Source organism: Passer montanus, unplaced genomic scaffold, assembly GCF_014805655.1.
Source record: "Passer montanus isolate IOZ18808 unplaced genomic scaffold, ASM1480565v1 scaffold28, whole genome shotgun sequence".
Classification (NCBI taxonomy): Eukaryota; Metazoa; Chordata; class Aves; order Passeriformes; family Passeridae; genus Passer; species Passer montanus.
The window spans coordinates 9,855,224-9,881,320 of NW_024367483.1; the positions used below are offsets into that span (position 1 = coordinate 9,855,224).

The following is a 26,097-nucleotide window of genomic DNA, read 5'->3' on the forward strand; positions in this document are numbered from 1 at the left end:
GCAGATTTTGGTCTGGACCTAGTTCCCTAATGACAAAGACCTGAAAGCAGTTTGGGACTTTTTTTTTTTTTCCCCAGTGACTGACAACCTCTGTTTGCAAACATTTCATACCTTTATTTAGAGTTGCAAGAACCAAATCCAGGAGCTTACAACACCCATGTGTATATGTGTAGATACACTTATGAAGTAAGTGAGAATGCATTTTGTAGTTTTGGTACTGTGGAATGATAAATACTTTGAAGTTCTACACTGGTCTGAAAACAGAAATAAGTGCATCATATTACACTAATACCATAGAATTTAAAGCATTTGAACAAGTAAGTAATTATATTTCATTATATACCTATTTATAAAAGAGCTCAAGAAGATAAACCCCTTATTTTAGTTTTCATATACTTTCCCCTTTAGAATGCTGTAATGGGATACTCTGCTGTTTTTTTTACAAAGCACAAAACATATATTAAAAATCACCAGTACAGAAAAAGCATATAATATGGAAGCACTATTATTCTTGAGGGAGAACTGGTACTCATTATTGTCAAATGTTTTTAGAAACATCACTTTTTATGAGAAGAAGTTGCAGGATTGTAAGTCTGTGATTGAGTGTGGAAAAGCACATCTCTATAATTGTTTGAATAATTGCCAAACACTTGACTAGAAAGACAACTAAAAAGCTTTATTCAATCCTTTTTAAACTCTATTAATTCCAAACACATTACACAAGAGAGAACATTTGGCTGACATTCAGTTTATTCATTAGAAAGCAGCATGATCCATGGTCAGCCTTTCTGCACAATCCATAAACCTCACTCCAGAGCCTTTTGTAACAGGCAAGGCAGAGGAACTCCCATGAGCCCAGATTAGAGAGAGGACATACACCTTCATTTTGATATGCAGAGAGATTGCTGGAAAGAGTTGACTCTGCATTAATATGAAATTGCACATTGAAAAACACAATGTAAAAACATAAACCAGATACTATTTCACTTGATATTAACAATTTTGATTCTTTTCCACTACAGCATTTGCAGTTTGCAAACATTTTTTTACTGCCTGTGCTTTGTAAAGCCCTCCACTGTGCAGTTAATGCACTGATGTTGAAAGAATCTGTTTTCCTAAGATCCTCTATAAAAAAAAGTAAAATGACAAAACTATTAACAAAACCACAGCATCTCTTTTGAAATATTGTGCTCACTTGGAAGTGGGTCTTATTAACAAACAGAAGTTAACAATGTTTTCCTCACCCAGATTTACATATTTAGTTATTTTCTCTGTGAGATTGAAATGGCAGCCTAGTTTACAGCATTATGCAATGTCTTACTTTCAACATCTAAATTCCATTGCTATAATTAAAAAATATCAAGTTAATAGATGATGCTTTTGATCCAGTCCACAAACATGGTGACTCGAGCATACACTCCTGGTCGTTGGGGAAGTGCACACCCGTCGCCAAATGATACCACACCAACCAAAAACCACTTGTCCCCATCTTTGAATGTCAGAGGGCCACCTGAATCCCCCTGCAATAACAAATTCAAAAGTTAAAAGTGAACAGTGTCAACTCTCAGGCAGAGCCTGTTTATGATGTTTGTTCATTTTGTTCCTTAATCACAGATGCTCTACCCCTATATGTCCTGAGCACCAGGAAGTGAGATCAAGATGAATATTTCCATGTGAAAAAAAATAAATCTTGAAATTATCAATTTATTTTTTTTCTTTATATTTTAAATGATGTGAGCGTAAGCTGTCATCAGTCTTCAATATAGGACTGGACTTCAAAAGATTTTTTAAAAAAAATCTTATTCCTTTTATGTTCAGCCCTTCATATTTCACAAAGCCTGGGTAAATGTGGAGGATTTTTTCAGTTGAATATATTCTGCCAAAACACAGTTCTACTTTCAGACACCCCAGAGTTTCCACAGTTTCAAATGTAGAGAGCAAAATAATAAGATTGCCAGAAGAGGTGTTCTTTTCTCTCACCTCTTTTTCAATACTTTAGCAGACATAGCATTGTAATAGAGACTGAATTTGATTTAGCTTGAGTGGGGATGAGTCAGCCGTGGGTGTCTTGTTTTGATGAGAAAGAAAACAATTACTATTTTTCATTGTCTATCGAGTTAGTTGAACCGGTATTAATTGTGCCTTCCCCAGGCACTGTGAATGGATCTTTACCAGAGAATTCTGCAAGGACTCAGCCATTAAAATACTTCTGCCCATAACCCTAGGGCATCCCAGAATGTTAAAGGCTGTGACAGCAGCCTAAAGGGGAATGTGCTATCAGGAATCAGTTGTTCATCTTTACTCATGGCTGACTGGTCATTGATCACAGTGCTGGTCACTTGTGCTCTCTATCAGCCTGTGGTCCTACATGGAATTGTTTTTTGCTTTGTTTTGGGTTTCTTTTTTTGGTTGTTGTTGTTTTGCTTTTGTTCAGTATAAGGTTCAGAAATAAAAAGGGAAAGAGGAAAACCATGAGGGGAACGGACATTAGGCTTGGATAGAGTCCTTGTTCTAGACTAAACTGGGCAAAGTCAGGGCACAGGTTGGTAGGAAAAGGCAGTAGGAATTATGTGAGAATGCTCTTCATCAGGCTTGAGGGAAGCCAGCCAGTCTCCATGCCACAGACTCTATTATTGCTGGAAGAAAAATCATGTGGCAGCCACCTCTGAGTACATTCTCAGAGAAGCAGTGAGATATAAAGAGAGCTGGAATGGATAAAAATTAAACCCACACGAACATATATCAGTGCAGAAAGGCAACATCTCTGAAATACTGTGGTGTCTGCTTAGGAAAGGTCTCCAGAGTCTACAAATTCTGGAGAAAAGCAGCTTTGCTTTGTCTCTTTCCCATAATGGAGGATTTCTGAGACTTCAGTCTATTTGGTATTTATTTCTCTGTTCTGTGCATTTCTCTAAGCATGTGCCTCTCTCCTTCATGGAATTACTCAGCAGGAATTATTCAAAGCCTAGTGCAAAAAATTTCCAGTCTCATATTTATCTCCCTCCATGATTGTTTATGCCAAGATGACACACACAAAAAAATATTTAAACTTGTATCCTGATAAATTATTAAATGGGCAAAGTACCATGACTAGAAATTACATTAATGGACAGGGATTGTTCTGGTTTTCATGAGTGGAGGATCAGGGAGCGTTTTATTCAGTAACTAGATGAAGTTTATACCAGCAGTGGAAATGAGTTGCTTCTACTTACCTGGCAGGAATCTATTCCGCCCATGTCATATCCAGCACAGAGCATATTCTCAGTAATATTATATTTTGGCATCCATTGCTGGCATTTTTCATTGGAAAGGAGAGGGACCTCTGCTTCTTGCAATATATTTGAAGAGGGACCTGATGAAAATACAAAGTACATTTACCTGCAGCATTAAATACGTGCATCCCACTGGGAACAGTGATGGTTTTGTTCCTGTTCCAGCATGCTCAACACGCTCCTGAGCAGCAGGAATCCCTGCCTTACTGCTGTACTATTCAGGCTTATGCCCCTGTAACACAGTCTCTGATTAAACAGGGCTTGTTAACTGAATTCTGTCTTTAATTTTTGTAATGGACTGAGAGAGGGACCTCTGCTTCTTGCAATATATTTGAAGAGGGACCTGATGAAAATACAAAGTACATTTACCTGCAGCATTAAATATGTGAATCCCACTGGGAACACCTGATGGTTTTGTTCCTGTTCCAGCATGCTCAACACGCTCCTGAGCAGCAGGAATCCCTGCCTTACTGCTGTACTATTCAGGCTTATGCCCCTGTAACACAGTCTCTGATTAAACAGGGCTCGTGAACTGAATTCTTTCATTTTTGTAATGGGACTGGATTTGGTTATAATTGAATCAAGATTACTAAAATCAATGACTATGAATTCACTGTGAGGACATCTAAGGGATGATTAAAGGCTTAGGAACATGTGTTGTCTAGTGTTCCCTCACTATTCATTGTGTAACTTTGGTTATTTAAGATCATTTTTTTAAAAATCTTTTATTAATTCCTACCCAAAATTTTAAATACTATTTAATGTAGAAGTCAATGTATTCAACTGTGGAAGTGAAATGGCATGTTTATTATTTCAGAGATACTCCAAATCTGGAGCATCTGACATACAAACAGAACACACATTCACACTGCAGTCAGTTTTCTTGACTTCTGGGAAAAATCATTTGCACATTGTCAGAAGACTAATCTTCCTCTTCCCCCACCCAATATCTGGAACTGAGATGTACATATTTCATGTTGAGAAAAGTAGTCATCATAACTTCTTAGTGGATGTAAAAAGCTTTCTTCATAGCCTAATGAAGTGAGATATGAATGCTTTCTTCTAAGAGATACATTATAACTATAATTTTGCTTCAGAGAAGGAATAGTGGAATGGGATAGTTCCTAGATTTTCATATGGAAGAGTAGCTGTCTAAACTATTTGACCTTAGCAGCTCCTGTGGAATAGGAACAAACTTCCTCCCACAGCTACATGCCTGTCAGAATTTTCCAAGCAGATGACCCACCTTCATTCCTAATATCACCCCAGCCAGCAATCGAGCAGTTAATTCCTGGTAAAAACTGTTGATTCTTTTCTGGTAGGCAGATAGGTTGTATGTAATCTGTGAATGAGAAACAATTAATCCATTTCAATCTCTTCCCTGTTTTTATGAAGTCATACCAGAAAACATTCATTAATCCAAACCCTCTTTTTGCCAAGATATCCAGGAAGTACTGAGCAGACTCCCCACCACACTTGTATCGTTAGCACCCTTCTGCCTAATAGAATAAACGGGAATAAATGGGTCTTCAAAAGCTCACCTGTGTACTGCACTTTGTGTTGAAGGTGCATCAGAGCAATATCACTGTCTTTTGTTTGCTTCATGTAATGAGGATTTATAACTATTCTGTCGATGTTCCGAACCACTGCTGGAGGCTGTGCCAGCTCTGACTGACTGTACAAGCCAAGAGCCGCTTGCCAGCGGGATGGCTTTAGTTGTCTCCTAGAAGTTGCAAGGAGAGTATTCACAATTAGGAATCGTTAATGGAAGTCTTGAAAAACATGTGTCAGATAAAATGCTGATATTTAGCCTCGTGGTAATCCCTAGCATTTGCATGTTTTGTCAAATAAATAGAACAGGGTAGATGTGCTTAGCATTCCGTGAGAGTATCACTGTCTTAAACATCCACACTGCAAATATGCGTTGCTGATTTTTTTATGGTGAGCTTATAATGCATTATTTATAATGAATTAATCAGTTGGTGGTGCAGAGGAGGAAAATACATTAAGTAAATTAGTGTGGCTTTTTAAACGCTATGAAGAATACTGCTGACTGCCCAGCAGGCAATTAATATTGGTCCCAGTTAGAAAATTGTAATGGAATGTTGAATGAATAACAGGTCTCAGATGTTGTTGGAAATGCTGCAGCTCATAGACTCAGAAAATGAGTCTCTTAGTTTTTAATCTCAATCAAACAAGATATGGTAAGACAAAATATGGCATAATATGCATTTTTCCCTCCTAATCTGCACATGCTGGTTGGAGGCTGCATTCATCAGAGAACTTAAATATTTTCAGGATTTTAATCAATCACTTCATGGTTTAAAAAGTACATTTTCAGCCTGATTGTTGGACTGAATTGGTTTCTGCTCATCTTTTGGTTTGACATCAAGAGGTTCTTTTGTTCTAAACTAGAAGTGTCCAAGAAAAATGTTCAGAAAGTGTGAAACTGCAAACTTCAATTTAGGAAAATTCTAGCAAAGGCAAGATGATAAAATTAGATTTAGTTGAAAATAGGAAGGTGATTCAAATGAAAAGGAGGTATCAAGACAATTGTGGATTTGTTGTGTGGAAACTAAGAGGGCTTAATCCTTTTCATTTTAGTGTCTTTGTGTCGAATGTAGTGCCTGTCATGCCATGAGGCAGCATTAGGATTGTGGCACAGTCTCCACTGGCTTACTATTTAGCTATTTGTAGCTAATTGTGGTGGTGGCTTTTTTTTTTCTTTTCTTTTTTTCTTTTTTTCTTTTTTTTTCCCCATTCCAGTTTCTAGATGTGTTTTACTACATCTGTTTTTATTGTAGATATTATGAAAGCAAATAATAGAAAATATTTCAATATTCATCACTTCCTTGAATGGTACAAATAACACCATGGAGAGGATATCCAATATTGCTTAATCAATGCACATAAATCAAGAGTTGTTCCAGTGATGCACAATAAATCTTGTTCAGTCCAAGATAATATGTAGGAGGAATGCTTGGTTTAATTTATGGGATATGACATCACCTTTTATACCACTGGTAGAGGGATTCACTTAATTTATGGAGGCCCACAATTATTCTGGATTAAGTACCAATGCTCAGTATTAATACCATGCATTTAAAGTGCAATTCCTTATTGTTCAGGAAATGCTGCTTGGTTTCCACAATTGTCTGCAGTAAAGTAAGGACTGGGGATTTACCAGGATGTAAAGGAGCTTTCAGCTGAGCCTACAAGTGATTCAAAACACGGTAATTAAACCAGGAGTTAGTTGTGAATTTTTCATATCAGTGTCACAATTTGTTCTTAATCTGATGCCTGCTTAGTGAACTTGCACATAAAATAACTTTACCCATAGACACAGTGTGCCGCTGTCACCAGCCACTCGTCACTGACAAGGGAAGCTCCACAAACAGGTCGGAAATTAAAATGGAGTGAAACTATCCAAGGCCAAGCCTCTCTTCTGGCATCATTTCCACCCACAATTCTTGTTCCGTTATTCTGAGTTACCAGGTGTTTTCCACAAGCTAAGATAAAGCAAAATCAAATCAAATCCAATGAAATGAAAAATTAAAGGGATGTAGCATATTTTATTAGACTAGCCCATTTTCTTGGAAAAACCAAGGCTTTGTAGAATCTGAACTGGTATTAAAAAATACTGTGGAAAAAAGTTCGGGTTTATATAGCTGAAATCAAGGTGCAACTGTCTAAGTTGGATTTAGATGTTTTCTTTCTTCAGACCTTCGGGAATTTTTATACAGTTATAAATGTTTTCACTACAGATCCATCTCTAGTGTACACTTAACAATGAAATGAGGCGAAGACTAAATTTTCCTTTGTTTATATCATTTATGACTATAGCATTTATAGTCCATTCCCGAACCTTTCCATTCAAGCTATAAACATTTGGCTTTATGGTCTGAACAATTTGATCTCTGAAATATTCCTGGATTCTGTGTACTTACATTGAATGTTACATTGCAGATGAACCACCAGGTTGTCCCAACAGTGTTCTCTAGAATAAAAGTGCAATTCAATCACAAGTATCTGCACACCAGATAACTCTGACTATCAAATATATATACACACACAGAGAAATGTATACAATCATATATATGAAAGTACTTTCATTTAGCAGTGTCAGCCTGTTAAGTTCAATAACTAATGCTACATGTTTAAATTATTATTTACAAAAGTATAAAACATTATGTGTTATACAACTTTAAATATACATATTCCTCTTCAGTGGGCACTTAATTGATTTATATTAAGGAAATAAAAGTAGACTCTTCTTGTGTTTTAGGGAAATGGGTCATCTGCCTGATACAGATTTGCAATAAAGTTATAGCTGCCTATGGTATTTTTTCCTACCTTTTGAGGTGTTTTCAATACCTTACCACTAGAGATCAGTGTGGCCAAAGAATTTAAGAGGTTAGTTTTATATCCTTGTATCATTTTACTAAGAAAATAATGCTACTGTAAAATATGTAGTTGCATATGCTAGGTTAGAAATTATTTAGCAAATGTATAAAGCCAGAGTCTGAAGAGCACAAGACCATAGATCAAAACTGCTCAAGCATTTCTGATACCCAGAGGTTTTAATATAATGTTCATAGTCTGTAATGAATCTGAAACACTTGGGACAGTGTGCGTGCTAGCAATTCAAATCTGAATTTGAACACACAGAAATAAACACAGAAATAAATACACACAGAAATAAAAATGAGGGGAAGATAGAAAACCAAGCTCTGCCAATGGTTTGTTTCAAGTGAACATTTCCACATTCCATTTTTAAATATAGTAGGTGAAGGATACTTTAAACATGATAGGGAATGATAGATCCCTCACTGTGTTTGCTCTAAAATTTGGTATCTGCTGTGAGTGAGATGTGACCAATAATTTCCCAGTGGCACAGAGGGACATGAAATAAAGTGGGAACTGCAACCACTCACCACCTCCCCAGTTAAACCTTCACTCTAGTGGGGTGCAATTGAGATATTCTTCTGGCCCTGAATAGTCCCACATTGCCATTTTCCACTTCAAGGTAGGTACCCAATTTTAAAGCTGTAATTTAAAAATGGGAACCATTTTCTGTGACATGTATCCAAATCTGTAACCAGACAAATATTAAGAAACCAAAAATGCAAGAAACCAAAATAATCTTCTGCATAAACTTCACAGCAACTAAATACTCTTTTCCATGATGTCTCCATAAGCTTTCAAAGGGGGGTCAGTGGTGCTGTATATTAGGTCTTTTATCTGATTTTATGCTTTCTCATAAATAGATGCATAAACTACCTGAACTAACAACCAGAGTATCAGATTGTCCCTATAAATTTACATTTTCAGTGTAAAGGGAGTTGCCTGTCCCACCACAAGTACCTACTGGTTGGTGAAATTACTTCATTTGCCTCTGCTTTTTCTTTGTGGAGCCAGCTCCCAGCAGGAGAAGCACTTCCTTGCCTGCACTTCAGCCCAACAGTTCTCAGCTGCCTCTTGGTCTGCACAGGAGTGGCCAAAAGGCACCAGAGGCAAGTGCTGAGCACCCTCCTCTGTGCCTCTCTGAGTGTCAGCTGTCAAGCAGCACGCCAGGCAGAAATCTGGAGTAGTTAGGATGTCTGTGAGCATGATCTTCACTTAGAACTGGCAAAAACAATTAGTCCCTGTGGAATCTGCTCACATATATCAAAAAGGCAGGATCTGGGGCTCTTACAAAGCTATCCTGCCAAAAATCACATTACCTAAGGGCACCAGAGAATTCTTTTGCTGTCTCTGTCACTGCAGATTTCAAGCCCTATTATATGTGCCTTCCTTTGTTTCAATGGTGGATGCACTTGAATAAAAAAAAAAGACAATGTGAGAAATGCATTTTATAATTGGATTACCAGTTAATGAATTCAGTTGCTTAAATTATCAGATCTGTGTGATCTTTCTAGCATTCATTATATGTAGAAAAACCATGTGTGAATCTGCAATAGTGTCACCCTGCAAAATGATTCCTATCAGCTGTCCAGATGAAACATGGGAGAAGACACTATTTCTGCAACAGAAATACAACTAAGATAAATCAACTTATTCCATTTCCCCCTGCTTTAATCACATTTAGTGTTTAATAGGTATTAACAGAAGACATCTTTAAATCATTACTGCTTTTCAAGATGTCTTGTGGCAATGCTGGTTTAGATATTCACTCAAGAAAAAAAGAAGAGTAGCTTCCAATGATATTCCATTAGTTTAAGATACTTTCACCACCATGAGAATGATAAATGTTTGGGGTTAACAGAGTATAATTAGAACATAAAATGTAACTTTTAATTATTTTTTTGTGTAGAAAAAATAATACACCATAGAAAATTAAGACATGTCTCATGCTTTGTTACTATGTGGTATGTTTATTAAGGGAAACTGAAAGAACATGGACTCTCACTGTCCTCAGCATGGTTTCAGCATTTTAGCAATTAGACAGTAATTTTCTGGCTTGGTGTTCTGGTAGAAATACAGAAAAAAATTATACAGTAAAGCCTCTTAGAAAACAGTAATTGAAGTCATTACAATTCTTGAAAGCCTTTCTGCTTGGGAGTTGTATTGTAAATCCCACCATTTCCTGAGGATGTAATCCTGGGCTAACATCACATTTTCACTTAATCTACAAGAAATTACCAGTTTCTAGTACCCTTCAGAATCTCTTCAGCAGTTATTTGGACTGAGAATGGTTAGAATAGAGTCAAATGTATTCTGAGGATCATGCCATCTAATGATTCACTTGTAAAGGTGGAGACAAATCCAGAAGTCATTTTTTGAGTGGGCATCGTTTGTTTAAATATAGATTCCTGTCTGTAGATGGCTTAAATTAGCAATCCTCAGTGTGTCCAAAGTCTATATCAATAAAGTTAAAAGACTATAGAGTGTGACTCATCATATTTCAAGAGACACTTTGATGGATCACATTTTGGAGTGCTTATTTTTCTCTGCTGATTACAGAGAGAACCTACAGTGACAACTACTCTATAACTATGGGTAAATGTCACTCCATCCTAATTCTTCTATATTATATATAGGTAGTCTTAGTTCTACTATATGATGTACTCATAATTTAGAGATTTCTAGATAAGAAATATTTTCATAAAAGAGCATAGAATTTCCACAGTAAATGCAGAGAGATGTCAATTAGGATTTGAGCTATATATTAGTGCATAAATAATCATCACAACACTTAAAGACATTGTTTGTATGAAGAAGAAACCTCACTGTACCCACCTTTTTGTAAAAATTAGGCTGTGGTCACCTCCTTTGGTGATGGTGACAAATGGGCCATCTCCAGTGAATAATACAGCTGATGACATATTTGCAGTCCTAGGACAAACAGATACATGCATATTTTTAGATATATACCCCGATCCACCATTGGAGCAATATTTGGGAAATGATTATGACTATAAATAAACACCAGCTTAAATTTTTTTTTTCTTGTCCTCAAATAATGACTCTTTAGCAGGGGATTTTTGAGACTTGAAACTCCTTTGGATTAAAATGTGAGTCTCTTACTTCCAGTCTTACATCTTATTCTAAGATTTCTAATGCTACATTAATATTGAAAGAGATATTAGTTAATTCATTTGACATCAGTAAATATTTAGTTTTGTTTTTCTGTGCCACAATGAAGGGTTTGAAATACCAGTTAAATGTATGGAGCTAGAACTCAGTATGCCAAACAGGGCAGTAATTGCTGAACCTTGGGGTATCATAGTCTTGCTTTTTTGAGGGGTGCAGTTATACTATATTGTCTAGGAAAGAAATGAAATTATATTTTGTATAATGAAGAATCTAATGGAGTAAAGAAAAAAAGTTAATTTTCACCTCATAGATCTGTTGAAATCAGAGTGGCTGTGGAATAAGTCAATAGTGTCATGTTTGCTATTGATAAAAATTGAGGTGTATTCATAAAGTCAGAGAATCACAGAACAGTTTGGGTTGGATGGCACCTTTAAAGGTCATGTAGTCAATTTAAAGGAATCAACTAGTCTATTCTTGGACTTTTTTTTTTTTTGTAGCAATGGCTTTTTGAACTAAGAATTCTGTGTACTATTGGTGAGACAAATTGTTTTGACATTTAGAACCCATATCCAGATTTACTTTATAGTCTGTTCTGCATCATGCACTTTGTGATACTTCATATGACCAGTTTGGAACACATATCTGTGAAACATATTTGCTTTCCCCTGAGGAAGCATGGGGAAAAAAGATAGCTGTGGTTAGACTGAATAATTTTTGGGGGGATGACAACCTCCCATCTGGCCCTTTAACCTTACACATCAGGAGCAAGAAGAGAACCATTTGTTTAATACACAAGGAGCACCTGCAGGTTTAGTACACAGGGAGCACCTGCACTGTGTCTACTCTTTAAATGCAGTAAATCTCACTCTCCTGGGAAGGATGAAGTCTGGAATCTGCTTGCAAATCTGCTGTGTATGAAGTAAAGATGCATTCAACAGCCCTGCTGGGCCACCAGGAGAGTTGTATGATCCATCTGCTGGAAAAGTCACTACTGCTGTATTTCTCAGCCTGGCAGTGCTTTTAGACAGTCTGAGGGAGCAGTAAAGTGTCAATCCAGGTAGGCAGAGTCAAATTCAATAATGAAGAACTTTGCTGAGATCAGCAAAGTCTTCCCAGGAACTAATTTCCTTCCGAAGAATGTTGCAAGTTCATGAAGAAAATAGAACAAAGGGTTGCAGAGCAAAGCCTAAAAACTCTCACTCTTGTTGGACTTCTAGGTGTGATAAAATTGCCAGGTCTACCCCCATTCCTGGGTGCAATTTAGCAAAGACCCAGTTGGCTCTGGTCCCAGGGAAACAGGATTGTTTTGCATCTGCCTAATGCAATGGTGAAAAGCTCAGTGTGTGATTTTCTTGGCTCCAGGAAATAAGATGCTGACAACAGATTTTAGCAGTCAGATTTTAGCTGTCAGAGGCACAGAGCTACAAGTGCAAGCTGAGCAAAGGATTATTTTCAGGTTTCTCCAGAGCATCAATTTGTTCATCTTGCAGCCCAGACTCATTAAGAAGATTTGTAAATTATTTCCCTCAGGTGTATTTTGTAGACGCACAATAAGCATGTCTCCAGAGTGGTTTCTTGGTTGGTACAAATCACAAATGCAACAATCAACATATTTGAAAAATGGAAGCAAAAGAATTCACACTGAGATTTACTAGAACCTGTGCATAACATTGCACTTTGTAGCCCAGGTACATAAATAATCAGGATATGATGCAAGACTCCTATAAGCTCAGTCCTTTTCATAAATTAAACAGAAAGTGAGACTAGCAAATGTATAAGCAATTAATAGTGAAACTAAATTGTCCTAGATGAACTTTAGCCCGTCTTTCTAATAAAACATGATTCTAAGTTGTAATTCAGTGTAGGAGCATGAGCTACAGGCTACTCAGGACCTGCTATTGCAAACATCCATTTAGTAACAAATATGATGATGCTTATTAAGAAATATGCTGCTACAGGGGGGTTCAAGGCAAGCAGAATAGTTTGATGCTCACAGAAGTTACACACACACATACATATATATATATACACACCTATTCATATATTAATACAGACCTAAATATAGTCACACCCATATGAGAATTTTTCCTATGATGTAACTGCAGTAACACTCAGGTTACAAAAATGTGATACAAGTTAAGTTTAAAAATATTTTTTGTTCTACACAATGGGAGTATGTAGTAACCTGGGAAATGGAATTATAAAAAAATTACTAGGAAGCTTGATAGGAACTCTTTTAGTAAGTGCACCTGAGTAGTTTGTAGAGACAACCTGAAAGATGTTGCTGCAGAATGTTATGGGGAAAAAAAGCATTAACTGATATGTAAAAGTTAGAATGCCATGGAAGGCAAAGCTTGTTGAAGCATATCAAATATGTTGATTAAATCAGTAAACCACAAAATTACTTCTGTCCAGAAGGGAAAGAAGGCAGGGCAGGGGCAGAAATAATCAGAGGAAGAAGGCCACTGGCCACTCTGAGGAACAAGGTATTTGACCAGAAGCACAATTACACACAGTTTGTACATTCTTACGTGCATGTGTACATAAATTACAGTCAGAATTTCTGCATGTTCTGATGTTTATGTAAACCCAGTACTCACCCAAAGGAAAAAAGTAAAAAACCCAACAAACCAGCCGACATTCATCCAATTAGAAGCATTTCTGAAATAAAACTTGGATATTTTTCTAAGTCATTCTAGCTCTGTGATTACTGCAATGAATTTGTTAGAAGGGGATTTATAAGCATCTTTCTTTGGTCACAGACCAAAATAATGAATTGCAAGCTAGAATTTAGTTTGATTATTAGTTGGGTGAGTGACATTCCCTAAAAACCTCAGCACTGCAGGAAAACTGATTATTATTTAGTGGATGGAAGTGGAGTAGCACATGATGTAAGTAATGCCAAAACTTAGACCATAAATTTTACCACAGATTGAAAAATGCAACACCCTGCACTCAACAATCCCCGTGTTTCACCTGAAAATTCTTCTGAAATGGCACTAAAGCCAAATCTATTTTTCTGCCATATACTTCTCTACTCCATCCTTGCTCTAAGTCTATCTCAAGAGAAATTCCATTTCCTCTCCCAACAGCTCAGATGTAATGATGGGTATGAAAATACTGGGAGCCCAGCAGCAGAATATCCAAGTGATTATCTCTACCTGGAATGAACAGCAGCACTACAAAAGCTGAGCAGCCAAGGCTGCTGTTGCCTCCAGCTTTACTCTTGAGCCATCCTTATGGAATGAAGATGTAAATGATGACATAAAGTGATAAAAGGGTGATGCATCCACAACACTTTCCCAATGTTCTCCAATATGTATCCTCATGCCCAACCTGCCATGTTCAGAGTCATCAATCCTGTACTGAATGTCATCAAGACAGCGTTTGCCACATTCTCAAATTTGTTGGCACACCAAGCATTCCACTTGACAGAGACAGATACATTTTGCCATTTTTTTGGAGAGTACACCAGTAAAATGAGGAGGAAAATGCCAATATACACTCAACAAATCTGCAAACAAGTTACAAAGGACAATGAATATTTATCACTCACCCCAACCCCAGCAGCTGGCAAACCCTGTCTGAAATCTCTCCATTCCAATCATCTGCACATGCCAGATGCCACGTCTTCCCAACCCTGGCCTGCACCAGCCCTTCGGTGCTCAGAGAGCCATTGAGTAATCTCACTGGAGAACAAAAGGGGCAGAAGCATTTTAGACAGGTGGCAAACCACTTTCCTCCCCCACCCCAAGCAAGCAGAAATGTAATACAAAGACATTTATTATTGCCAATGAAGAACACAAAAAGTTAAAATGCATTATGGAGGTAATAAACCCAGCATCTCCAGGATGTTGTGTTCCCACAGGAAGGAAATCCTATTGTTATTTCCTATATTTCTGCCACAGGAGATATTCATACCTTGTGTTTTGCAAATGTCTCAGAAATAGACAATAAACAGTACATTTTCCATTGACTCTAAACAATGCATTTTTTTCTTAGTCAGCATTATACAATTTCCAAATAATGAAGCCTTCGTTCCCTGATGCTCAGTAATACTGACTGGAAATAAAGTTAAAATGAGTGTTGACGAAGAAAAAAATAAATTTCCAGTTCCAATTGCTACTGTTTTCAGTGCAGTTTTAGTTAAAACATTCATGCTAATAATTAAAGTTCACTGAAAAACCAGTCCTTCTATAAAAACTTTTCCCAAAAGAAAATGTTCAAAACAAGAAATCAGAAACTCATTAACTTACTGATAAAAAGTCTTATGCTATTGGCATAGTGACTAAGGAATTTGGACTGTATGGCCAACATGTATACACATGTATATGCATACACATGTGTATATACACATGTACATAAAAGAAGAATTTTATATTATAATAATAAATTTATATATAATAATGTTAACAGAATCTCATATATGTCTGAGCAGCTACAGCTGCATTTTAGGCAGATTGCATGTATTGCCACTGTGAAATAGAGAAAAGCATGCAGTGCACTGACATATATTGTTTTCCAAAATATTTTTTTAAAAAGTCTTATTTGCGCAAAAAACCTTTTTCCACCAAAAATGCTTTCACATAGAATACCCACCATAGTAAATAAAACTTTTAGATTTTTAGAAATGCCTCTGTGACACCTGGAGTGTGTGAATTAAAGAGGTGATTTACACTGATTAATTAATTAAATTAAATTAATTTTTGAGCTTCTTAAACATCTTGGAACTGTATGCACTGCAAGATTTCTCCAAATTACTTTTGACACCTCTCTTCTTGAGAGAACTTGAAGTCCTTTTCCTTTCTTCTCATCAGATCCATGTTCTTTTCCAAATACATTATTGGTAAGGAATAATAAAGTCATTGAGGATCCAACAACTACTTAATTCAGATATCATATATTTTAGAATTTTGGCATTTCTTTGCAGTCCCTGGAAGTTTCAGAAGTTGGAAGATTTGAAAAGACAGTTTGTCTAGTTCAAGTTGCCACTTCTGATAAGTCACTGAAATTGGTTTCAGGAAAATGAGCAAGGCTTTTGGACACTGGAAAGACTCAGTGTGAGAGTTTCTAATTGAATTTTCATTTTGTTTCAAGACATGGATCAATTTGGCCAAAGTTTGGATGAAATGGGTTTTTGGAAACAAATCTCCCAGGCTTTTCATGTGAGGTAATTTGTACTGAAGTAATAGACAATCAGTGGCAAAATAAATCTTTGAGAAAATGTACATCATGTTAATGTAGGTGATGGTTTTCTTGTTCAGATCTTCTTCAGCAATAACTGGAAAAATAAATTCAAATTTTCTTTACTTAAGTAGAAACTGAAGTGAATTTTATTCTATGCATTTTAAAGGAAGAATGTGTTTGCCACAAAATTGCCAATGGCACTAATTTGAGGAGTGAATTTATAACTTCAGACATCTATCATCTATCTGTCTGTCTGTCTATCTATCATCTATCTGCATGCATTCACATATGCCATGTATATTTTTATATATATGCATGTAAAAAATGTTTAAATCTATGGACTATCAGAACACACCTAAAAACATATCTGATCCCTAGTAGAGCTCTTTAAAACAAAGGAATTGTGCTAAGCTTAAAGACCACTTTTAAATCCTCCTTTAGTTCTCCAATGTAGATTGTCAAAAAGAACAGTTTAACTGCTGTGCAAGGCCAAACATGACTTTGCCATTAGTCCTATGTTTAAATTACTGGATTAGAGAATCTTATTTCGCTGCTATGTAAAATGAATTCAGATACTGTACACATGCATTTTGGAAAGAACCACTTTACCAGAGAAGTAAGGAATAGCAGTGAATGATGGATGCTGCTTTTGAAGCTGTGCCATCCATTCACCCCATGGAGTCCAGGTGAGCTGGAGGGTGCCGTGTGTTATAGTTGGGCTTCACACTCACAAAACTATTTGGAAATTTCCACCAAGAACACGTTTGTTCTCTACCCTGCACTGCAGATTTTTTACTGCTGTGAAACTCTAATTAATTACAGCAAAACCCAGTATAATTTGGAAATACAAAATGAATACAGAAGAAAAGTATATGTTGAGCTTTCATTTACTTTTGAGGCTATTATAAACAACTGTAGTTTTCAGCACAGAGAAGCTTCCTACCTTTTCCAGAGTTCTTCACCAGATTTCATACACTATCTCAGAAAAGTGACTGTTTTCCTGGCCCTGACAAACTCAGTGAGGTCCTGCTATGCAAACTGGCATGGCCTGTGTGCATCTGCAGCGGTTTACATTAGCTGAGCTTCTGTGGCTGTTTTCCTAGGAAATTCCTTCCAAATATGCATGGCTTGGGTTCAATACTAGGAAAAAATGTCTTCACCAAAAAGGTTGCTAAGCATGTCAACCTGAAAAGTGGTGGAGTCACCATCCCTGGAAGGATTTAAAAGACATGGAGATGTAGCACTGAGGGACGTGGTTTATCATTGAACTTGGCAGTGATGGATTTATGGTTTGAATTGATGATCTTAATAATCTTTCCCAACCTAAATTATTCTATAATTTCTTTGTATGAAGGAAACCTTACTGCATTTTGCTTCATCAGAGCCATCTTCACATTGAGGTACGTGGTCACACAGGTTGTGCAATGGGATGCATTTCCCACTACCACACTGATGCTCGTCAACTTTGCAAGCCCCTAAAGGGAAACAAGAGAGGAAAATTAACCTGTGGTTGTGAGAAAGGTTGATGTTCACAGGAGATCTTACAGTTCCCCTGAAGAAAACTGTGTAGATAGTATGAAGAGCCTTTGATTTCCTTTTCTTTCCATTTCCATCCATCTCTCTTTCAAAATAAAGATAAATTTCAGGTAAATAGAAGATAATTAAAAATAAAATCTGTAGTACTCTGCCTTTCACTTTCTGCTCTAGCTAGTGTTGCTTAGTTAGTAGTCTTCCATTGCAAGTGATAAACATGGAAATGAAAAGTCAAAATCCTGTCAAAAGTGACTAATGATTTCAAATGTCAAATGTTCAGCACTTTCACAAATTTTAGAGACCTTAAACTGTCAAGTCAAGCATATGAGCAAAGAGGCAATGAAAGCTGAGAGTCTCCTTCTGAAATGTATTTGTTAGGAAAGGTGGAAGAAACAAACATAAACTGGATGAATGAGGAAAGAGTTCATACAAGTAAGATTAAGCTATTCAGAATCAGTTATACAATAAAAACAAATGAGGGAGAGAGTAAATGTAAAGTTATAATTCTTTCTGTGGCCAAAGTGTATTTTTAATGCCTTAATTTGTATTACAGGAAATATACATGCATAAAGTTAAATTCAAAAAATTGTTTATTTTACCTTCCTGGACATACTCACAGAAATATTTAATTATCTAGTCTTATTTAAAGCAGGATGATTTCTTTACTTCTGAATTTTTAATATTCTTATAAAATGATTCATTCATCAATCAGCATGGTTTGTACCAAATGGAAGCAGAAGAAAATGGTTTATAAAAAGCTTGAACCAGATTTTCACACATTCAATGTCCATAACTAATGACAGATATTACAGAGAACTTAGTTCTCAATTGAAAGTGTTTTTATTATATTGCATCCAGCCAAAAATTATTTCTGTTCAAATAATTCTTACTTTTCCAAAAACCAATATTTCATAGAATAAATAAAACACAAAGGAAAATCTGATATTCTTTTAAAGTTAATTTATTTACTGACAATCCTTTTGTCCTTAAGCCTGCATGCTAATGATATTAGTCTCTCTCCTTTGGCTGCAAAGATGATGAATAAGCATAATTCTTTTGCAAATGGAATATTTAAAATATATTTCACCAGAACTGGCAATGGTCACTCTGAGAATTCTTCCTTGCTAAGCTTAATTTTCATTTTACAAAGTATGGGCAAGGCTGACCCAGCAAAGATGCTGAATCAGCTAGAAAAGAAAAAGGCAGAGAGCTGTTGGACTGAACAAATGTGATTGAGAAGGCAGAACAAGAAGCAGTAAAATTGTCATATGGACATTTAAACTAACACCTCAAACTTGCACAATGGGATTAAACAGAATTAATTTTACAAATGTAGACCAAAGGTGAAGATTTTAAAAAATATTAAGAAAAGTAATATTATTGTTACTACTGTGAATCCATGAAAAATCTGCCCCTGACTAAACATGCTGGGAGAGACTTGCCATTTCTGAGAGTTAAATGAAGAAAAACTGCCTAGATCTTTGTTGATCTTCTGTTCAGGTAAGTGCATGGTACTTCACACATCTCTCAATATATACTGCTTTTTCTTTCTCTGTTTTTGTCCTGTCAGACTTCCACAGAAGTAATACAAAGCCTCTAATTAATTCAGTCAAGATTTGGCCTAGAGTTTGTATAATTATTTGTCCTGCTAAGCTTCTTACTGTTCCATGTAATTTGCATTATGCTTAATTTTGCGTATTTTGGTGAGTTGATTGCTGAATTATGAGTGACAAGTCTAATTGCAGTCCCCAAGAAAATCAAGAGTCTTTCAGAAGGGATCTGGCTGGAACCAGAAACACTGCTGTCCAAATATTTAAAAGACTAGTTCTTGGATTATTCACATACTGAAGACCAAATTTTTGGAGATGCAAGAAGGACCATAGTACAAATATTGATCAGAGTTACCACATTCAGTGGTATATTTTCTCTTCTAGTACATGTTTTCAATAGTAAATATTTTACGAATACATTTAAACATACTTTAATGATACCCTGAAATTAAAAGTGATGCTTTTTACTGGGATTTTTATAGGGAATAGTTAGTATTTGCCCTCTTAACATCTGAAAATATTTTGGTCAAAATACTGAGTCAATTTTCCACATAATATCACAGAGTTGCACATGATCCAGACATTGCTCAAATTACACTAAGAAACAAACCCATCACTTTTCCTGCCAGGAAATATAAAGTACAGATGAGTAACCAGCCTTTTTCTCTTTAACATTTGCATTTTTTCTACTGAGCAAGTGCTGAGAGTCACTTTGCCCTCTCCACATTTTTGAAATACATTTGGCCAGTGGTTTAACCTCTTAAATACAAAGGTTCAGATGCTTACTTAGATTGTAGCCAGTAGTAAAGTTTGCAAGAAATCCCTTCCCAGTTGAAGACTTGTCCGTCTGGAGGATCACTGTCATCTGGTTTGTTGTAGAGAAGACATCTGGCAGTGGGCCTTTCTCTGTGTAGACAGCTATTCACCAGGAAAACATGAGTACATTCAACCTATTTTGTTCATATGTATTTCAAAATGTTCTGGGTTCAAAAGCAAATGCTGCCACCACAGGGACGTAGCTGCTCCCCCAAACCTAACTCAGACTGCCGTGGTCAGACCCCAACACCAGATTTGACTAATCAGCATAGAACTATAAGGTTCAGCTGAGAGATTTTCCATCTGTTTGTCCACACACATAAACAGTCTGATTCACTGAGAAGTTAATTTCACATGGATTGCATGGAGAGCTGAGTGTGTGCAAATGTTTTGGAAACCTGATGGCACATAAAGTATGCTTTCTCAATTTTTCCTCTGAATTTCCTCTGAAATGAGGCCCAAAAAATGCAAATGAAATGAAAGGAATTTAATTTCCATGGTATTACATCCGTCAGTTTTCTCCAGCTGTCTGATTACATTCATTTTAGTACCCACTGCTGCTACTTGCCCAAAAGTAAGGAATCTGGTCCTCTGCCATCTCTGATTTCAACCACATCATAAATATTTTCCAGATCAAAAAACTGAAAATGAAGTTGGATGTTTTTTCCATTTTCAGCATTCAAGTACCACACACCTGGAAAATAGTAACACACACACATACAAATCACCTTTTCAGTAGTTATATTCACTCTGCCATTTTCCTGTTGAAGGGCTTTGGGTCGGGGGGGGGGCGGGAAGTCCTAAATTGTTAATAATCACCCAAGAAATTAGGAAGTTTAAATCTTGTATTTAAAAGCTGTCAAGATCAAAATTCTATAGTTTATTCTTAAAACATTTTTGAAAACTAATTTTAGGCTTCTACAACATATACACATGTGTTTTTAATCATTCATGTCAGCTTTGAGTTTCTCCAAGGTAGTAAATCTCATTATTTTCTGACAGTGGCAATGTGACAAATGGTCTTGTCACTTGAGTCTCATTTGATAGTAAGACAATTTTTATAATCAGTCATAGAAGCCTGTCTTTGAAGTTGAAGTAGCTCTTTGCTTCTGTTTAGCCTGTACTTTCTCATATTTAATCTAAGTGTGGATACTATAGGTATCTTGTAAAGAAAGTAAAAAAAAATATTTTCAAAGAGTGAAAAGAGTTTTCTCACTAGCAGGAATCTCATTTGGGAACTTGTGGAATGAATCCTGGAAAAGTGAGCCATATCTCAAGTGGAACAGAAACACAAAATGACAACTCTTATGATTACCATAGCAGCACAATTCTCCAGGATTGAAGGAATAAATAATTAAAATTTCATTAAGAAGCAATGACAAAGCTCTCTTCCTTGCTTTATCCATCAACAAGACATAGCAAACCACCTCGAAGCATTCACTTTTGCCAGGTCTCATTTAATCTAAATCAAGTAACATCAGTAGAATAACAATGTCTTCTCACTAGTATGTTAAGAAACATTAAATAAAGAGAGGATTCTTTACAAAATGCATGCACATATTCTTTGCCTCTAGAAAATGTGAGCTATTTTACAGCAGAAGTGATGATATTAACCTGCCAAATACACCAGGTTATGGAAAAATGGGGACTTTCATCACCTTGTGTGCTGCTGCATTGACATAAAGACATTTGACATAATAGGCAGGATGGAATTGGCCTGTCTGGACCTGTTCTATTGGATTATGCTTTTCTTCATCCCTTTTAATCAGCTGGCATATGTTTCTTTAGTTTCTGCTTATTACCACATAGAATACAGTTAAAAGATCCTACTGTATATACCTTGGATTTTTTTTTTTTTGTTTGTTTGACAGTGTCAGTGTTGGAAAAGCAGATTTAGTATCTCTACTTTTATATGGTTAAATTTCTCTTGAAGATTTGGAAAAGAATTACTTACAAAAAGCTAAATTAGGGTAATTGTTTGGAAAGTTTGCAGAGCTGAATGTATTGTTTGGCTCCCAGAGTTCAACCGGCCCTCCACAGTCAGCTGAAAAAAACAACATTTCAAAAACATAATTAACCTGCTCTCTTAATCTTTTAATCTGTGGTAACAATGATAATTTCTAAAAGTAATATTCCTGAGTATTGGTCTGCACACTGTAACTATGACAGAAATATGAAGACAAGAATATGATACAGTCATATGTCTCATTTACAGTAATAAAAAAGCTAGGAAATGTAGAGAATAAGAGGGGCCTCCAAATACAACCAATTCATGCACTTTGCTTGTATCCTTTCTTGTTATCTGATCTGCCTCAGCATCACAGAATTGTTAAACCTGGAAAAGACCTCTGAGACCATTGAGTCCAGCCTTTGACTGATCAACAGGACCTCGTCAACCAGACCACACCCTGAGTGCAATGTTTAGCACCTTCCTGAACACCACCAGGGACAGCAACTCCACCATCCCCAGGGTAGCCCTTCCCATGACTGACCACTCTTTTGGTGGAGAAATTATTCTTGCAGCATCAGCACAGATACTCAAATCTAAAGCTCCTTTTGTCATCTAGCAAGTAGATGCAAAAAACCACAAACCGTTCCTTTGTTTTCTTCAGGACCCCAAAACCTTTTACAGCTAAACTTTGTCAGTGGTTAAACCAGCCATTGCTTCTTCCTTAAAACAACTGTTCTACTAGGAAAGACCTTTGTCATAAAGATGTGTATGTATTTACAGGTAATAATTAATAAAATTTCTGTAAAAGCAAACCTAGTAGATCTGTGTACACACATAAACATGCACTCACAACAGCGACACAGCTAACTGTACTTTATATAGTCAATATTCTGTTTCAGTTATAATTTTGATGGTGGTATTACATCCCAAGTATGTCAACTTAATATTCAAACACTTTACTTGATATTGAGAAATATTATTTATTTTCATTTTAGCCATCAGAATGACTAAATGAATCATGAGGATTAACTGGTGTTTTCCCAATTTTGTTGCTCACAATTACTTCATTCAAAAATGAGTAGTGCTCCTCCACTTGCTTCAGGAAATTATAGTTAAAGCAAAACAGCTTTACCTTCTTTGGTTTTTGGTGGTGGTTTTTTTTTTTTTTGGTTATTTTCAATTATTTATTTATTTATTTCTTTATTTAATGTTTTATTCCTTGCAATGAAATTGTCATGTTTTCTTCTTCTTTTTTTTTTTTTTAATTTTTTAAAGATTTTCAGACTTTGGCTAAACTTTAATTCTCTCCTCCCCACCCCGTATGGCTCAAATTTGCATGCCATGATATCTGATTTCACACTCTGAGCCCTTTGATTGGGAACTGCATAATCTACAAGTCCAAGTCTGACCACTGAATCCCACTGGGAGAAAGCTAAAAAAAACCCCAGAAACCCCTAAACCAAGAAAAACTTGAACTTCCTTACAACAGCCATTTTCTAGAACTTTCTATTTCACTGAATCACTCCTGGCAAGAAAAGTTGAAAGCTCAGAAAGGAAAAGGAACTGTTAACAATCTCATCCTGACTAATAATTATATTATGTTTCAGCCATATGGCTTACAAGGAAGATAATTTTCTATAAATACCTTGAACAACAGATAAAGATTACATTGGGTTTTTTTAATGGAATATTATGGCATGTGAAATCTGATCTGGTCTTGACTACACGTAAGGCACATAAGTAGTGATCTTTGTCTAGCATGGAAAAATGAGAGAAGAAATTGAATTTACTCATGTCCTGAAATAATGTTTTAAAAATTTCCAGTGATCTTTGAACATAAATTCATATGGAATTATTCATACAGCTGTTACTTATTAGAGAACCAAATAGTAATCACTACCAACAATCTTGGTTGAGTACAACAGATGACTTTCTCAACATTTTAGAAATTATATATGACCTGTATCTCTGTGCTTTGGCCAAAACTTCAGTTTATATTGACACAAGTGTGGACTATACACTGTCTTTTCCACACCATTGTTTGTGTTAAAAGACAGATTACAAATTAACATGAAGATGAAAGCAATCTTTGTTTTAGATGAAAGTGAAAGGTGACAGACTTGTACGAAACACAAAAGCAAATCTGGCTTTCCCATGCCACCATCAGAAATACCCTTTTTTACATTTCAAGGAGTTTTTGTGGCACTGTGAATGATGCCAGTGACTTGTACTGAAGCTCTAATTCTAGTAAAAGAAATTGACTCAGCTCAAATTCTTTTATGTCTTGTTTATGGACATGACATTTGTAGTGAAATCATTAGTGTTAGTAAGCTTGTACACATTCATCAAAGTAATTTCATACTTCTTTGAAGATGATTGATAACATTCACTTTTTCTTTTTTCATCAGGTTACAGATAGCACGTTTCATACTTCTTTGAAGATGATTGATAACATTCACTTTTTTTTTTTTCCATCGGGTTACAGATAGCACATAGTAGCATGTGCCATTAAAATTATGAAAACAAGTTATTTTTTCCCCAGCAACAGCTTAGACTGTCCTTTTGTATCATGGATCTCTTTAATCTCTTTCATAAGGAGTTATAAGCCATATTACCGCGTCCCTTTTTTGAATGCTAAAATTTTATAACCATGCACTGGGTAGAGATCTATGGTTTGATATTCCTTTGGTGTTTCTCAGAAGCACTCAGCTACTGTTTACCACAGGGCTGTTCTCCCACTAATCATTAGACTGGTGCTAATTTGTGAGGTGTGTTTACCCACAGCGCCTGAAGGTTGGCTGGAGGGGGCAGACATCAGCATCTCTCCACAAAATTACTTTAATAAAAACTTCTATTGAATTCCAAAACTCATTTTGAGAAACTATGACTGAAATTACTACTGTTATTAAAATTTCATTTTGCTGTCAGACACACCTTGTTGAACTTTACCTCCCTGTGTCTCATGATGGAGCTCTAAAACTGCATTTTACTCTTAAATTTAGATGGTTTTTGCTTACCTGTCTTGATGCAGTAGATTTGGAGGTGACAGATTTGAGAGAATAACAATACTATACAGTGTTTCGACATGAATACAGTGTGAACAGTCTTACTATTATTTTAATTTTAGACCATTTAGACTATTTTTAAATTTTTTTATGTTGTCAAAAGAGAAACCAGCTGTGCTTTGAAAGGCACAGTAAATCTAAGATAATGCAGTCCTGGAACATGCTCAATGTTTGCTTTAATGATTTGAAGCTATATCTGAATAGGCCTTTTGTAGAAATTTTTTTTCCAAAATTTCATCCACTTGCAGAATAAATTATAAAGCAAGCCCCAACTGATATTTTAATGATTTTTTTTCCACAAGCTCTATTTATACTTGTTTTTGCTTTGAATGTGTTTGGACTTATATAACATCATGTACCATGTTTCTCCTCTCTTTTATATAAGTTATCCAGATTTATAAGGATTGTTACCGGTATTTTTTCTGATTTTTTTTTTTTTTTTCTGTGAGATGTTCCTGTTTAGCTCTGTGAAACTGGGATGTTTTGAGGAAGCTTAAACCTCTGTGCTTTTGTCTAAAATGCTCTGCAGATGGAAGGGTCTGGATCAAGCTGTACAACATGTCTGGAGAGGCATGGAACTTGATCTTAGTGTGTTATCCTGAGGATAAAATTAAATTATAATGCTGAAGAGAGGTTTTTATAAAACTGAGGCTGAAAATTCTGACCCACTCAAACACAAATACAGCAATAGGAAATCAACAGTGATTTGGTGTTTACTTACTGGGAACTAATGGGGTGGTAGCAGCAGTTGGCCTCACAGTTGGCTCTACGTAATTGTCTTCATTACACTTTCCCTTTGTCAGGCCAGTGTCATCCACGGCAATATCACTGGGACCACGCCTTTTAAAGGCATCAAAAATAACCTGAATTCAGGAAAAAAAAAATCAGAATTTTAAAATTTAATGAGTGATTTTCAGCTTTCTACTCTGTACCATGCTATCTTTTCTTGAATGCTCTTGTTTCCACTGTAATCTGCTGCTACACTCAGAGGAAGGCATTGGAGATGAGACAGAATATCTCACAAAATAAAACAAGACTGTGTAAACTGAGCGGATCATTTTAAGGAATGTAATAGCTTCATTTAAATGATGAACTTGATTCAAAAATATTTAATACCTTTGCTTTTTATATATACATATATTTAAAATGTAATTTTAAAAACAATTCTGCATTGCTCATCAGCCCAG

The 26,097-nt window shown here is 36.0% G+C and overlaps 1 protein-coding gene across 1 annotated transcript in view; it reads right to left on the reverse strand.

The window, feature by feature from the left end:
* Nucleotides 1–790: 790 nt before the first annotated feature.
* The window catches only part of TMPRSS15 (transmembrane serine protease 15), a 54,123-nt gene continuing 28,816 nt past the window's right edge, over nucleotides 791–26,097 (reverse strand). The window contains exons 16-28 of the mRNA XM_039713176.1: nucleotides 25,632–25,773; nucleotides 21,849–21,938; nucleotides 20,463–20,588; nucleotides 19,865–19,996; nucleotides 17,360–17,470; nucleotides 14,365–14,497; nucleotides 10,512–10,607; nucleotides 7,220–7,269; nucleotides 6,607–6,781; nucleotides 4,814–4,995; nucleotides 4,519–4,614; nucleotides 3,213–3,352; nucleotides 791–1,520 (exon numbers count right to left, since the gene is read on the reverse strand). Of these exons, the coding sequence (XP_039569110.1) occupies nucleotides 1,365–1,520; nucleotides 3,213–3,352; nucleotides 4,519–4,614; nucleotides 4,814–4,995; nucleotides 6,607–6,781; nucleotides 7,220–7,269; nucleotides 10,512–10,607; nucleotides 14,365–14,497; nucleotides 17,360–17,470; nucleotides 19,865–19,996; nucleotides 20,463–20,588; nucleotides 21,849–21,938; nucleotides 25,632–25,773 (1,629 nt within the window). The 3' untranslated portion in view covers nucleotides 791–1,364. The remainder of the gene's footprint in view (nucleotides 1,521–3,212; nucleotides 3,353–4,518; nucleotides 4,615–4,813; nucleotides 4,996–6,606; nucleotides 6,782–7,219; nucleotides 7,270–10,511; nucleotides 10,608–14,364; nucleotides 14,498–17,359; nucleotides 17,471–19,864; nucleotides 19,997–20,462; nucleotides 20,589–21,848; nucleotides 21,939–25,631; nucleotides 25,774–26,097) is intronic.